The sequence below is a fragment of the Tyto alba genome, unplaced genomic scaffold (genome assembly GCF_018691265.1).
Source record: "Tyto alba isolate M040663 unplaced genomic scaffold, T.alba_DEE_v4.0 Super-Scaffold_1000006, whole genome shotgun sequence".
NCBI classification, from domain to species: Eukaryota; Metazoa; Chordata; class Aves; order Strigiformes; family Tytonidae; genus Tyto; species Tyto alba.
In genome coordinates, this window is record NW_024881272.1 from 5,979,206 (window position 1) to 5,995,445 (window position 16,240).

The 16,240-nt window shown below is 43.0% G+C and overlaps 1 protein-coding gene across 1 annotated transcript in view; it reads left to right on the top strand.

The window, feature by feature from the left end:
* Positions 1–16,240, top strand: part of XPR1 (xenotropic and polytropic retrovirus receptor 1) — a 113,729-nt gene that overhangs the window by 79,175 nt on the left and 18,314 nt on the right. The window contains exons 5-11 of the mRNA XM_042805510.1: positions 2,334–2,483; positions 2,886–2,969; positions 3,476–3,557; positions 6,879–7,066; positions 7,298–7,477; positions 12,132–12,297; positions 14,060–14,251. Of these exons, the coding sequence (XP_042661444.1) occupies positions 2,334–2,483; positions 2,886–2,969; positions 3,476–3,557; positions 6,879–7,066; positions 7,298–7,477; positions 12,132–12,297; positions 14,060–14,251 (1,042 nt within the window). The remainder of the gene's footprint in view (positions 1–2,333; positions 2,484–2,885; positions 2,970–3,475; positions 3,558–6,878; positions 7,067–7,297; positions 7,478–12,131; positions 12,298–14,059; positions 14,252–16,240) is intronic.

A 16,240-nucleotide genomic window follows, 5' to 3' on the forward strand; every position in this document is an offset into this window, starting at 1 on the left:
TTATAAATATCAAACTATGGCTTTGGTGAAATGCTGAAGCCTTGAGTTGGGTTACTAAGAAAGGAAAATCCACGTGGAGCAAATTCCTCGGTCTGATAGAACTGAAGCAAGAGCAAAAGTTGCATGTGTTCATTGCTGAAGTACACAAACCAAACATCAGGTGAGACTATAGCTAGTCTCCAGCTGTTACTTGTTTAATTTTCCAGTGATTAAACTTCTGATGAAATTAATGTATTGTTAACAGTAATATATCATTCTAGAGTGTGTACATATAAAAATGAATCTATTTGAAATTCTGTGTTTTAGAGCAAACATATCTTGATAAATTAAGTATATGTTATTTACCTACATATACTGTATATAATATAGGACATTCATCAGGCAAATCATGGGGGGCTGAATCAGTCTTATTAAACTTCTGTGCATTTGCCTTGCTGGTGCATTGCCTAATAGGCTTGCATATGAGCAAAGATTTTTGAGTCCAGTGTTTGATTCTACTTGATCTTGCATTATATTATTGCGTAAGTTGTACTGTTTGTTTTTTTTTCACCTTTAATGACAAAACATTCCATTAGTTTGATTCACTCCAATGGATTCAATTAGTATCCTGCAGAAATGAGAGTCAGGCTTGGAAAGAGCCCCTTGCCAAATAAAAGCATCACGAACAGCAAAACATCTGACTGCATAAATGATGTCTGACTGTTCTGTTTCGCAGTTCCATCCCTGCGTGTTTCTTGTCAGAATTACCACTGTAACCAACAGTGGCTGTATGTACTTTGGGGATGCAGAATTTTTGCAGCCAGGGGATGAAGCGCTGCTGGAGAGGTTCTAGGGTGTCTGGGGTAACCATGCCCCGACTGGTCACGGCACACCAGAGTTAGGCTGTGATGGCACACGTGGCAGATAAAGTGATGCTAGTTCAGGTTACAGAAAAATCTCTGACCAAAATCATCATTTTGTTGCAATTTTTCATTTCAAATTCCTGAAATGGTGATCTGCTTTCCCTGGGGTAGAATGCTGGCTTTTCCAATAGAAAGTAATTAAAGTCTCTTGTCTGCAATAATGCAGATCGTTAATGCATTGGCTTCCTGCTTCTGTCTCCCAAGCCTCATTTCCCCACCTATATGGTAGGGGTCTGGTATTAAATCACTCTAAGTATAATTAGATTGAAAATAATTTCAGTGAGTAGTTGGCGCCTCTCCTCAGGGCATTGGAATCAGCTGTTTTCTCTGGTTTTCTTTCCAAGCTACTTTCTAAGCTTTTCCAGAAGTGAATCTTGCCATGGTCTGTCTGCATTCCTGCTGTTGCTTGAATGAAACGTTGAGTTTTTTGAGTGGTGTTTCCTGTATAATGAAATGCAGGATTTCAAATGCATCTTGTCACAGCAATTACCTGCAGTGTGATGGGCTTTGCCTATCTTAGTTACTGTGCATTAGAAGAGTGTTGGGTCAGGGCTCATATATAACTTGGAAATCAACCCTTAATTCTTGGTTAAAGGCAGCATCATTTGCTTATCTCTACAGACTAGAGAGTTACATCTCCCACATCTGCAAGCCTAAACTAGTTTTGCAGTCACTGTGTAATGTATTCTGTGGAAAAGGATGCAGCTGTGGGGATGCACTAGTCTGGATTTAATCTTCCGCATTTAAAACTTTCATACAAGCATTTCCCTTCTAGAATACGCTTATTTGGAGAACTTGATTTGAAACCAGTATAGAGTTTAAAGAAAGTAGAAGTCAGTAGCCTGGCCTTTTCAGAAGGGAAAACCCCTTGAAGGACTTGTAACAACTGCGGGATTTGGGACAAAACGCAGCCTTCCTGCAGGTTTATATATATATATGTGTGTGTGTGTGTGTGTGTGTGTGTTAAGAGCTCATTACAACTACAGCTAATCCGGAGACCAGTTGCAGAATTGCAGCACCTGGGATATATGCAGAGGGAGCATTGTGAAAAAACTTCAAGCATACCAGTTTTGAGTCTGTCCAGAGGGTATTTGTCTTCGGTGACGTTTCATCGTGAACGTTGTTGCTTCCTGCATTAAGGAGGAAAGAGGCAGTGATTTGGCTTTTCAGGGAATATGAAGTTTAGGTAGCTCCCTGCAAAAAAGTTTTATGTCTTTTTACGTGCTTGAGTCCCACGTATTTTCTGTTATTTGCAAGGGATATGTATTACTTCTAATAAAGTAATAACTCAAACTTCCTGACAAGACGTGCAATAATTTTGATTCTTCTTCTTAACTATTCCTTCTCTGCTAGCGCTAGAAATACAACCACTTAACTTTCTTGGTAGCTGACTGAGGTTAAAAGCCAGTAACTCTTTTCCCTCATCTGCAGAACCTGAACTTCACTGGCTTCCGCAAGATCTTGAAGAAGCATGACAAGAACCTGGAGACAGCGCGGGGAGCAGAATGGCGCGTGGCCGAGGTGGAGGTGGCACCCTTCTACACCTGCAAGAAGATCAACCAGCTTATCTCGGAAACAGAGGTAAAGATGCTAGTCTGGGCACTGCTCCTCTTTGAACTAGAGAATGATGTTTTCTTGTTCACTACTGACTCCTACAATGTTTCATCCTCTCTCTAGCTTGTATTCACCACCAAGACAACTATTCATTGATTTTAAAATGCCACTGATTTCTGGCATTGCTTACATAAATTTGAGTATCAGCTGGTAATGTTTCACTCTGAAAAGCTAGTGCAGGGTTAGCTTGTATTGTGTAATAAGTCAGCGCAGCATCGTGAGCTTTTCATATCTTTGTTACCATGTATTAGAAGAGCATTGGGCCAGGGCTTAAATGTAATTGGAAATCAACCATTATTTTTGGTTTTAATGCAGTAAATTATGCTTATCATGAGAATGAACTTGTGATGTATATCTTTATCTCCTTAGGAAGTGGTGACCAATGAGTTAGAAGATGGAGACAGACAGAAGGCTATGAAACGTTTGCGTGTTCCACCCTTAGGAGCAGCTCAGGTGAGAGATCGAGTTATATAGCAGAGCTGCTTCTCCAACTTGTCAAGGTGCCAAATTAGATTCAACATCTGAACAAAGTAGTGGAAATAATTGATGTGGGCATGCTGCATAAATTGTGGGGGAGGAATGGCCACATAATCTGCTTTAGTTCCGGAAGACCTGGAAGTATCTTACTTGTCCTAGTGCATGTAGACAAGGTAATGAAGGGATGAGATAAATAGTAAAAGGAAATTTCTGCTAATAATTACATACGCTTAGTGTTTGTGTGGTCTGGAATATTTTTCAAAGGGCGTTGAGATTCCCAAGCTCTGTTTCAACACAGCAACAACATAGGCAAGAATACTATGCAGCGGTTTCAGTTTAAAAAAAAACCTCACTTCAAGACCAAGAGTTCAATCAGAGATCAGAAAATTGTATCCCTGATTATAAATTTACTCTGCAAATTAATCTGACTTTGCTGATAATGTATTTACCCCACCTTAATTCCACTGTTGCTTTGTTCACAGCCTGTACCAGCCTGGACTACATTCAGGGTTGGATTGTTCTGTGGGTTGTTCATTGCACTGAACGTCACTGTTATACTTTCAGGTGGGTACCCTCGGCTGGGCCCGGCTGGCTGCAGTACCTTGGTTCAGATATGTTCTTGTCACTTAGAGAGCTCCTGGGTCTCAGCTGGGTTGGTCAGGGTGTTCTGGGTTAAATCAGCCTGAGTCAGATCACACTGTTGTGAATTACTAGTCCTGCTCAGGAATAGGCTGTGGTTTTTCTCATGTTAGATACGCGGGTTTTGGACTTTGAATACGTTATGGTTTGTTCTCCTGGTTTCCCCCTTATTCTCGGAGGGATACTCTGGAGGTGCAACATCAGTGTATAAAGACAGATTTCCGTTATCGTTCTGTGAACACAGAGCCCTCACCCACCTTCAGAGAGGTACTTGTAGAACTTCAGTTTTATATGGTACTGACTCCCTACAGATCACGAGACCGGAGCGAGCCATGTGAGCATGATGCTACTCGGGACATTTTCATGTAGAAGTTTCTAGGATTTCAATGCCTGGTGCCTATTAATGTAATTAATCGAATTTTTCTTGTTGGCAGATTTTGGCGAGATTGTTTAAAAGCTACAGTAAATTATTGCATATCTCAGGCCTTGGTTTTATTCTGCTTTGAGCCTTCTGAGTTTGGACTCCGATTAGAGTAAAAGCCATGTTAGTACTGTAGATTCAGATACAGTGCTTAATCACAAATAGCTTTACTAATTGTGTGTGTGATTTCAGTAGTGTTGTAACTTGCTTAAGCAGTACAAAGGAAAAGGCTTAACAAATCAACGTATGAGCTCTTGCATTAGGGAAAACTCATGTCTGTGTTTTGGACTTAAAAGAATTTTTAATCAGATGTTTCTGTAATTGGATCCAGTCATCTCTTGGGATAAAATTTCTCTGTTTGGGAAGCTGTTTGTGGTGCTTCTCATTTGGTCTTCCTATGGTAGAGGCAGAAAGTTGACCCGTTTGTGTGAAGGGTCCGTTTAATGTGTAGAAACTGTTCTTTATTCATCATATCTTTTTTTTTTTTTCTGTTACTTACATGTTTGATCTCTGTGTGAGATGCAAATATGATCAAAGCCAATTGTGTTTGCTTTATCTCTCAGCATTAAGAATGGACACGGTTGTGAGAATTAATTCATAAAAATTATTATATCTCCAAAACAGATGTTACTAACCTAGTGTGAATGATAGGTATGTTTGTATCAGCAGACGTGATCTGATCCCTGTATGCCACTTCAGATACTGCAAAGTGTTTGTTTTTAATTGGCTATTACTTTGCTGACCTGCAAGTGTTTGTTTTTAATTGGCCATTACTTTGCTGACCTCTCTGCTACTTTTGCTAAATTGTTTTTATGATTTGATTCACTAAGACAGGATTTTAGTGCTGTATGTGTAGAATCTGTGAAGCAGCATTAGAATGTGACTTCTTATAGTAAACTGCTTCTGTATTGCCTGATATTAAAACTAGAAGGGCAACATTTTACAGAGATGAGTTCATAATAACTTGGGGTCTGTTAAAAGGCTGCAAATGCTACAGGAACATCTTCATCTCTACTCACCTTGTTCAGAGCCTGTGCTTGCTGAATGCGTGAGTTGATAGAGTGTCACGTTTCTGCTGACTCTGGGAAATGACTTCACTTGTATTGGATTTAAGTGGAAACAGTATATGAATGGAAAATTTCTCTGCCCTGGGGCTGTAGTACAGAGCCCTGGACTGGGTTGTGCCAATCTGAGACCTCCTACACCTTTGCTGGGCACTTCCCTGCAAACAGGGTCCTTGAGGGTCTTCAGTCAACCTGCTTGGCTGTAGTGAAGAAAATGGTTCAGTCAAGAAATATGAAAAGGGAGTAAAATCTGGCCTTTACACTGTGGAAGCTAAACTAGGTGTAGGGTCTTAGTCTTAGAGGAGAGAATACACAGAGGCACTCTCAGCTTCTGTGTGCCTGTATCTCAGCTGCTTGTACTGTTCAGTATCTGCATTTTCTCCAGAGCCAGCTGCTGTTCCACACTGCAATAATGGCCCTCTACCACCCTGAGAGTCCAGAAATAAGATTAGTGGGCATTAGCTGTGGAAGTCATATGCTATACTGTCATCCTGAACTGTGTTCACCTCAGGATAAACCTTTGTCTGAGTGTCCTGTCTCAAATAGCACACGACGCATCTGTCCTATTCTGTCTGGTCATTTCTTATTCAGTACTTTTGGGGCTACTCTGTAGCACCTCCCTTGGTTTTATTTGCAGATGTTTCAGATTAAAATTTGAAATGCTGCTTTTGCAATTCCATATTTAAGACTCATTTCTTTCAGCTTCTTCGGGGTGTTTGTCACTTTTGTCCAAAATTTTGCTCTCTTTTGCCTAAATCCAATAGTCTCCAAGTTTTAAATTTAAAGAACAAGTTTTAGAGTCATTGTTCCTTGTGCATTTTTCCTCTGTAATTTTATGTAGTATAAAGTACAGGTGCTAAACACCACATAAAACTTCTTATGGATATGCTTTCTCTGAAGAAACGTTTGAAACACTTGGGGCCATAATTAAGACAGGAATGTTTGTGGGAATAAATTCTCAGCATCAATTCTGTAAAGCTGCATGTTCTTTTTTCCCCTCTTAAAAAGCATATGGGTAAGAAACACTCAATGAAACTGAAATTGAGGATTCAAATAACTGTATTTTATTTGTGCTTTTCTCGTAAAACCTGGATTGGGCAACCTAGGGACAGTACTTTGCCAAGAGACTTGTGCTAGGGTAAGCTGCTGCTGTATAAGGCAGCTTGTTTGAAATTAAACAAATTTGTTTCCAAAACCCTGAAGACTGAACAAGGGAAGCAAGAGGCTTTCCAGTATTGCTGCCTTACGCTGGGTTTTCTGTTTGGGTGCGGCTGGATATTCTACTGTGTTATGAATATGTATTGCATTACAGTTGCATTGAGTTCAGTGATTAGGCGCAGTTTAGCATTGTTTTAAATGCTGTAAATGGTGGTGCTTGCTTTTGTGGGGAGCTGAAGTATTTGTGTATCTGTCTGTTGGGATTTCATCTCCATTAAATCAGAACATTTAATTGCATATAGTCACGATTTATGCTAGTGCTGTCCCTTGTGCCTGTAGCGTGAGACAGTGGACTTAAGATGCCGCTAATGACCCAACTACACCAGCTAGAGAGTGAATTTTCCCCTAAATACTCCTAAATCCTCAGCCAGGCTAGGCAAAAAGTCCTTCTCTTGCTGGAATATGAGGGTATGTAGGAGCGTACGCTGTTTTCATGGGGTGCAGCTGAACGTCTGAGAACCACCATAAAGCGGTGGAGCACAGCTTTGCTTTGTGATGTGACTTGTGCTGTCGCTAAGGTTGTTTCATTTTTGTCTTTGCCAGGTGTGGCTTTTATAGATGGACCAAATGTGTGGCCACTGGTGAGAATCTATCGAGGTGGCTTTCTCCTGATAGAATTCCTCTTTCTCCTGGGTATCAACACATATGGCTGGAGACAGGCTGGCGTGAATCATGTCCTCATCTTCGAACTCAATCCCCGCAGCAACTTGTCCCATCAACATCTCTTTGAGGTAAACAGAGCAGACTGTAGGAGTGGTTGAGCTGTGCGGCGTATCAGGAGGATAAATCCTGCACCGTTTCCTGGCAAAGAGATCTAATACAATTAGAGGAGGAAGTTGCTGAAGTCTGATTAGATTACAGGATTGAACACTGCTCTCCCTTTCCTTATAATGAGACTTCATTGTATGTTTCGGAGCTGTATTTTCATAAGGTATCTACGTGTTTTTTCTATCTCTCTGTAGATTGCTGGTTTCCTGGGGGTTTTGTGGTGCCTGAGCCTGCTGGCATGTATATATGGTAAATTCACCTACATCCCTATGCAGGTGAATCCACTCATCTTGTACGGCTTCATGTTGCTTTTTCTCATCAACCCTACCAAAACCTTGTATTACAAGTCCCGTTTTTGGCTGCTCAAACTATTGGTAAGTCTCAAACCTGATTTAAATAAACTTTAAAAAAAAAATGCAGTAGCTGAGCAATAGCAGTGAAGTATATACAGGCATCACTAATCTTCAGGAAAGGGGGTACTTTTACCACTGTGTATTCACAGAGCAAACCTGTTAAGGTATTGACTGCAAGTGGTTGTTGAGCATGGGTTTACAGAAGCAACTTCTGCTTGTCTGTACCAGTCTGTCATTACCTTTGTATTGCAGGTAGCTGCTTGTTAATCTTCCTATAAACAGCTGTATGTATACTTTTGCACATATAGAAACACTTGGCTATCTCGGCTTGTTTGTTGCTTAATGTAGCAGAACAATTTGATTAGCGTTACAGTGCTCTAAGGCAAGGCTGCGTGGATGCTCCTCAGCCCAAACTGGGTGAGTGCCAACACTGAGAAGGTTCACTGATGGAGAAGGGGACCTTTGCAAAGGTTACTGCTTATAAAATTATGTTCATGGGTGAGGGTTTTTTCAGCAAATTGGTTGGTGGTCTTAAACTGTTTATTTTAGACCCAGCTCCTATTTTCCAGGTAAGATAAATCTGGTAAATTGAATATAAATATGCGTGCTACTTCAGTGTTCCAATTCTAGGTGGGTGCTCCAAAAGAACAGTTTTCAAACTTGTTGGATGACTCATCAGTTTCTTCCCCAAATGGCTGTCTCACACGTTCATCCCCACCCTGTATGCCCTTTTAAATTGACTTTAATCAAGTTGGTTCCCTCGATACCTTATTCTTGCTGGAACTGCTCTGAGAATGTTGGGCGGAAGAGGGTTTGGCTGGCTGATGTTATTCGTAGAATCATTTTAATGCCAATTAAAACAATTAACTTTATCTGGAACATGACAAAGGTGAAATGTAGAATCATGCTTCAAGCATGTGCGTGCAGGTATACACGCAGCTAGTTAACCTCTATGCACTTACCTCTGTTATTTGATTTGCTAGCTTACTACTATTTCAGTTTCTTCCTTTTTTTGCCTTCCAGCATTCAGCCATCTCTCACAGATAGAGCTTTAGTCCCAAGCCTCATTAATCTTACCGCTGTCCCCTGGTGCTAGGGGGAGCCCTGGAAGTGGTCTAACCATGTGAGCTGTATCTGTGCTAATTTACCTTAATATGTTAACAGGGTAAGAGTCTCAGTCTTCACAGAGCTCTCAGGCAGTTTCCAGTACCTGCTCTATCCCAGCTATCTCTAGACTACGCCGCAGCCTGCGATACAGGCATACTTTTGAGTGTGCACAGGCCAATTCATCCCAAGGTCTCCTGGGGAAAAAAGCTTCATCAAAATGCAAGATCACCTTAATGGTGGAAAATGACACAGTACTTCTGACTGCCTGTTGTGCGGAAGGGGGAAGGGGAAAAAAGAGGCCAGACAAACCACATAAAGAGTAGCTGTTAGGCTTTTCTAATTTTTGTGTGTAATTGGCTGGCTGGATTTTATTTCTCCACACAGTCGCCAGCAGCTATCAGGGTGTGAAAGGAAGTTTAAATAGCCCTCTCAGAGCGGAGCTGTTTGGTTAGTGTTTTTCTTCACATGCTTTGAGATGTTCCGTTTCCAGCCAAAATGAAGCCTGACATATTGGGTGTAGCGGAGCATCACTGGCACCTTCAATTTTTCTACCACCAAATCAGGAGCATACTTCAGTGTGTTGTAGTATTTCTTGATGGATCTAGGAGGCTTACTGCATCCACCCGTGCTCATCAACAACTGCTTGTTGGTACTCATGAGAGGGATCTCTTTTGATAATCCCTGAGGGACTGCCGATTACATCTGAATTGATCTTCCTCTGAGTGAAAACAGTTATTTAGCCTGTAGTAAGTTTAATTCCATGCCAGGCTCTTCTTTCTTGCCTGCATGCTTAGGTGAGCATTTTTTGCCCCTTTGGTGCTGCAGAAGAAGCCCAGGAGTGTCCTTGTGTAGGCTGAGGAGAGCAGCTCGCCAGAGGAATTGGATCTGAGCACAGGGAATGGCACAGCGTCTGCGTGCCCACGCGCTCTGCAGGGTGCCGAAATGGTGAAACAACTGCAGGGAGCCTGTCTGTGAGAGGTGAAAATCTAGGAAGTGTTTAGCTCCAACTCAAATATCCACCATCTGAGCAGTTATTAAAACCGCAGTAATCAACACCAGGAAGTCTGTGCTCAGACTGTGGAACAGTTGATATAGAATCGCAACTGAGGACTTGAAACTGATGTTCCAACTCCAACTTCTGGTATTTTATGAGTTTATTCTTGCGGCCCATCTTCTCCAGAGGATGTTGCAGACCTTTCTCAGCTGGGAAGTGAGGAGTTGCCTGTGATACCTGCCAGAGGCAGTGCCTCCCCTCCACTGCCAGCACCCTCTGGTAGCTGGGCTGACCTCCGGCTGTGCCCGGGCAGCATGTGGCAGCAGTCAGAAACCAGTGCCTGACCTGTGGGTTAGGGGGGGTTCAAATGGCAGCTCACATTCTTGAGGATCGTTGACTGAGATGCCAGTGCCTTAGCTAGGTTGTGGCTATATCTGCTGACTCCTCATCTGCTGCAAGCTTTAGGTGGAAAGATTCTATTCTCTTCTACTCTCTTAAAAGTTATATGCTGTTATCTGGCAGTGCCTAGGTGTCTCTTCTTAAGTTAACGTCGTGACTTCAGCTCAGAAGGCAACTGAGCACCATGCAGCTGCTCACTTCCCCCTTCCTGCCCCCAGCGCTGGGAAGGAGGAAATAAGCAAAGGCCCAGGATTTGAGATAGGACAGGGAGGGATGAATTCGCCCATTAAGGTGTCACGGGCAAAAGACAGACTTGTTAGGGGAAGAAAAAACTCATAAGTTTAATGCAGACACTAACAACAACACTTAGCAGGCAGAGTAGGACAGTGAGAAGCATTACTACATCCTAAAAACCCCTCTCCCCAGCCCTCCCTTCTTCCTGGGCCCAGCTTTGCTCCCAATGTCTCTACCTCATCCCCCCAGCAGAGCAGGGGCAGGAGATGGGGGTGGGGGTGCAGTCAGTGCTGCAGCTTCTTCCCTCTTAGGGGGGATGGAACTTCTGGAACTTCTTCCCCTGCTCCAGCATGGTCCTCCTCTCGCAGGAGACAGTCCTCCACAAACTGGAGGGGTGTCTCTCCTGCGGCACACCTCCCTCACCCCTTTCCTCCTCCGTTCTTCCACTGACCTTGGTCTTCCCATAGTAGTAGCAACTCCTCAGAACTCTTACTCCTCCTCCCAGGTCCCCTTCTTAAATATGTTACCGCAGAGGTGCAGCTAATTGGCTCACCCTTGGTGCAGATGTGGGTCCAACTTGGAGCTGGAGGAGCTTCGAGAATCTTCTCACAGGGACCATCACTGTAGCCCCCTCCCTTGCTACCAAAAACCCTACCACCCACTCAAACCCAGGGCAATTCAATAACAACATGGATTTTATTAATTTCTTCTTTTTTTTCAAGGGGATCTATCTGTAAAACTGTTTTCACCTTTCATTTGTTTTATTTCACCTTTACGGGGAAAAAAAAAAAGAGGTCTGTGATGAAAGTGGTAAAGATATTATCGGGGAGCGCTGGTAAAATGGAGGAAGGACCTTTTGAAAAGGAAGGCTGGTGTTGCTTCTCTGGAAGGCTGTGAGGACAGACCTCTCTGTTTGAGCCTTTGTAATAGGCACCGTCCTACGTGAGCACAGGGCTTTCTGGGTCAAGATCCATATCTGCTTTATGCCAATAAGTCTTAATCCCCGATTTGGCTTTGAAATTTAGGACCAGAGTCTTAAATTGGCGTTACAAGCTGACGGGAATGTGTCGGTCCTTTCCTGGGTTTCTGTAACTGTGTACCCTTTAGGTTAATAAGGAAGGCAATATAGAAGATAGTGTTAGCCTGTGCTTTCATTAATGTAAAGGTTCATAAATCTCTGAACTGCTGGATAGTGCTGCTGCTGTCTCTTTGAGAAATTGGCAGTTAGTAACTATAACTAACCGGGTAGAGAGAGTTGTAATCAAAGGTAATGGACCATGAAAATTGTCTGGTTTGAAAGTAGCAAAACTGCTGTTAAGGCTTAGAGGGAAAGTGGACTGGGATTGAAGGGGAGTCTAACTGACAGTCAATAGGATTTAACTCTTTCTCTGCTAAAGGCTTTGGCAGATCCAGCAGTGATAATCATCACTGTTACAACTAATGCGTTAAGTAAACTGAGCCATCATCAGAGTAATGGCCATGCTGAGGGTCTGTAATCTAGCTGACATTGTCTGAGGGAGAAGGTAAGTGTGGGAGATGTCAGTAGACATGACATAAATGCCTGAAAGAAGGTGCTAGTCAAAATGAGGAGCAGCAGGAGAAATGGAGCTGTGCAGAGCTCTTACACGGAGACTGAGAGCTTCTGGGAAAGAGCTTGGTTGGAGGAGACTGGCCTCTTCTACCAGTAAAAAAACAAAGAGGTGGGGGAGCATGAATAGTTGCATACAGGAGGAGGAAAGCAGGGCTGTTATTTGTACTAAAAGTGAAGAGATAGTTATCTTCTTTTTTTTTGTCAGCAGGAGTGAAAGATCAGCAATAAATCTTCAAGCGTTTCTCATGTTTCCATATTTGTTCAATGCTGTGATGTCCTGCCACTGCATTTAGATGTCTTTGACACTATGTCATGAATTATTCCTTTTTTTTTTTTTTTTCCCCCGACAGTTTCGAGTGTTCACTGCTCCCTTCCACAAGGTAGGCTTCGCAGATTTCTGGCTGGCTGATCAGCTCAACAGCCTGGTCGTGATACTCATGGATCTGGAATACATGATCTGCTTCTACAGCTTTGAGGTTCAGTGGGAGGACAATGCTGGACTTCTGGCAAATACAGGTAGAGTAATGCTGGCAACCCATGCGAACGTGGTCAAAATGACCTGAAAAACACGGAGCAAGGCAACTTCCTAATCATCTCTCTGTTTAGAAGAGGGCTACCAATGTCATAGGAAATGAAATAATTGGTGTTTCTTGTAAACACAGCATTAGAGAGATTCTGCCCTTTCTTACTTCCATCCAGAGAAATGGAATTTCAGATCTGTGTTCATTTCCTAATCCAGTCATTTGGCCTGACGTGTATATTCATCAAAGAATTTAGACACAGCCCTTCTTGATTGGAAAGAGAGAAATCCATTTTCCTGGCATTGTTGTTTTATTTCAAAGTGGTTTAACCATGTATTTGCTTTTAGCCTGTTCTGTTGCTCAGCATGAAAATGAGTTGCATGAGCTTGTTAACCTCAGTTTTCTGTGCTGTAGCCTGCTGCTTCCAGGCTCCATCACAGTACCCTAAAGCAAGAGAGGATGGGGAAACATCCTCAGAGCTTGTTAGTGCCACCCCTTATTCAATCAGAGTTGATGCTGTGATGCCAGGGTTGTGCGTGCTCTGCTGCTTCCCTCCTTTCTAGCCAGAAGAGCCGTAGAGTTGGCATATGAATTTTGACTTTGGCCTTCCCAGTGGCAAAACAGTACCTGTCTCTTCCTGGATCAGGCTGCTGTCTTTCCATTTTAAGCAGTGACTGCTGGCAAACCGTGTTGTCTGATGGTTTTGACACTTGCTGAAAGAATTTGCAGTATGCTTCAATAAGCATCAGTGTTCACTTTGTTCTTCCAATCTGTCTGATCCTTCTCTTCCCTTTAAGACAGTGTTGCAAGTAACTAAATGTTTATTTGTTAAAAATAAAAATAAAATAAATAAAGCAAGTGAGTGGATAACGACTTGTCCTCTTCCAATCCAAACAGTGGAACGATAGTGCAGGCACTTTGGAATAAATATCAGCTAATAACTTGTCTCCATTAGTCTGAATAAGAAACAAACGTTTGTTAGTCGATGGGGTGTTTGGTTTAGATGTGCTGAGCGAGACAGCGTAAGAGTGCGGCATGCTTGGGGGTTCCAGGCCAAGCTGGGATTTTCCTGGTCGTTTTCTCAATTAATAAAAAGGCTTTCAAACATCAAGGGTGTGATATGATGTCATGTTGGTGTAGTTGCCTCTCACCCCGGTTGTTGAAGCCAGGGCTGTGCTCTGGCTTTGCCTTTTAAAAACAAAACAAAACAAGAACCAAAAAAAAAAAAAACCTCCAAAAAACCCCCAAACGCATACTGAAATGTTTTGTCCTACTACAGTGTAGAAGAAAAATGGGTCAAGGACATCTTAGGCAAAGTAGCCTTTTTGAGCTGTCCTGCAGAGTTGGGAAATGCTCTCCCATTTATGCACAAACATTCAGTGTCGAAAGGGCTTTTGTAATTCCATCCTTAATTTGATTATTCACAGTACTGCCAACAGCACAAAATAAATTTAAAAATAGATTCTTTCTAATCTTCTTGCACGTTAATTACACTGGCAGCAGTGAAAGAGTTAGATGATGATCTATCTGGATGTGTTATTGATGGCATGTCACCTGAATATCTCTGAGATGGAGTAAAGGGCTTCAGGATACTTTCTGGTGATGAGCTGCTTGCTGTTGCGGATGTGTGTGTGCCTGCGTAGGAGACATTGATGGGGATTTGCTCTTCTGTCAAGTGATATTACTCTTACAGAAAGGAAGACGATAAGAGTTCTTAAACTGACTACCTCTTTGTCCCTGAAACTTTTTTCTTGCAGATAATCAGATTTGTTACAGCTACTCCTACGGAGTGAGAGCAGTTGTCCAGTGCATCCCCGCTTGGTTGCGATTCATCCAGTGCCTGCGCCGTTACCGTGATAACAAACGGGCCTTTCATCTGGTTAATGCTGGAAAATATTCCACCACCTTCTTCGTGGTGACATTTGCAGCCCTCTACAGCACTCACAAAGGTATTGGTTATTTTGGAAAATCCTTTGCAAGTCATGGGATTTGCTTTTTACGCAGGAGAAGCTCAGAATTTGGCATCCCATTGAAGCATGAACTTTTGTCTTTTGGCACCTGTGAAACATCTCAGTGGAAAGGCAAAGGCCTGCCTAGCTTGCAAAGAGTATTTTAGGATCTTCTTTTAGGCATTTTTCACATACCTGTTCTGCTCAGAACTGCACTTCTGGAGAGTGAGAGAGAATTTTCCTGTTCCTCTCCTGAAAGGAGAAAACTGAAATACCTGTCAGTTTTTGCTGTGAAGGGAGGATGTATGAGAAAAGGGGTAATGCAGGAAATGCTTCTCCCGTGGCATTCACGAATAGCTAACCTGGATCATCTAAATAAAGTTGGTTTGTCATTCCGGAATGTGGGGAGATGTGCACAGTGCCGGGAAAATGCCGTCTCTGGATTTTCCTGTGTATTTTTATCCATGTTTTTTCTGCAGCTGGTAGGGAGTTGTTTCCAATCCATTTAACTGCAGATTGAGCTCTGATCCCTGAAGTTCCCCATCTCCCTGGAAACGACAATTACTCGATTCTGCTCTTGTTCCGAGGGAAAAAGCTTTTAGTTTCTGCACTTCAGGCAGTCGCCCTTGCCTTTCATTGTTCTGAAGTCCTAAAAGCTGTATTCTTTTATTTGAAAATGTATGCCTTCTATATCTCTAGAAATTTGCAACCGCACACGCTCACGAGCAATTACTTATCCTGAAATATGATTGTGGCGGAGCAGGGAGAAGTGTTCAAGGCAGGCTTCTAGTTAACGTGCTGGCTTTTTGGAAGGGTGGCAGGGTTTTTGGAAACCTTCCTGTGGGCAAGGCATGGCTGTTTTGACGTCTCTGGGCCTGAAGTCACGCCGATACTGTTTCTCAAGCCTTGCATTTTAAGGGCAGAGAGGTGCATTTGGTGCGGGCAGGCTGAAGGCTGGAAGTCGGGCGCTCTGTCTCTGGAGGTACACGCGAAGCTGGTGTGGGAGCACCAGTGGTGGATGCAGTGCGTGGCCCCTCCGCGCGTCTCCTTCCCGCTGCCGTGTCCCCGGAGCTTGTTCCCGTTTTAACTTGTTTGCTCAGTGACATTCTGCAGCTCTTCTGTTCCAGCCCTGCAGTCCAGTTAGTCACCGCCGCCAAAGCCCGAGAGGAGACAAATGCAGATTGCCTGGCTGTAGTCACTGCGTGTATGTGTCTATATACAGCGCCTGCTTTGGGGAGGCTGACTAACGTTTCTCCTTCCCAGGAGGCAGAGCCTTCTGTGGGAAGGTTAGGGTAGGTTTGGAACCAAGAGGAAAACCAGCATCTGTCAAAATGTCCTGCTGAAGAATTTGACCTCTTTCCACTCCCCTTGAAATTTGCATCTGTGCCAGTACCCTGACCCCTGTTTTCATTGCTGCCATACATAACTGTTGTCTGCTCTTCAAGTCTGGCAGGGAGTGGGTTGTAACGAGGTGTTTACGAGCCAGGCATGGGGCTTGTTCCAATTGCTGAGAGAGATTCCTGACTCCCAGCTTTTGTCTGTCCAGTTTTGTTAGTGGGAGTCAATAGCACATGGTTGTTGGTAATGTACCAAAAAAAATTTGGAATCTTCGTGGCCTTTGGAAATTACATGTTAGCACAGATTTTGTAAATGTCACCGTGCCTGGGCTTGTAGCACTTTTTCACAGGGATGCCTAAAGACCTTGCCGTGTCTTCTCATCCTGCCATAAATGCACTTTCTAATATGCTGTACCTGTTAGGAATCCAGTTTGTCTATGTGCTTAACATAGATTCCCAGTTCTTTTTGAACTTGGAGTCAGATGGTCTACCATCAAGTTGGTAAAGATCCTTGCTCCTTGGACCCGCTCTGAATTGCAGTAAGTAACGAACCTCTTAATTGCTGTGGTAACAAGAGTTTTATTTAAACAGTCTTTCCTGCCTGTGTTTGCAAGGCTATGACTTATACCTCTGGAATGACAGCTTTTGGCAG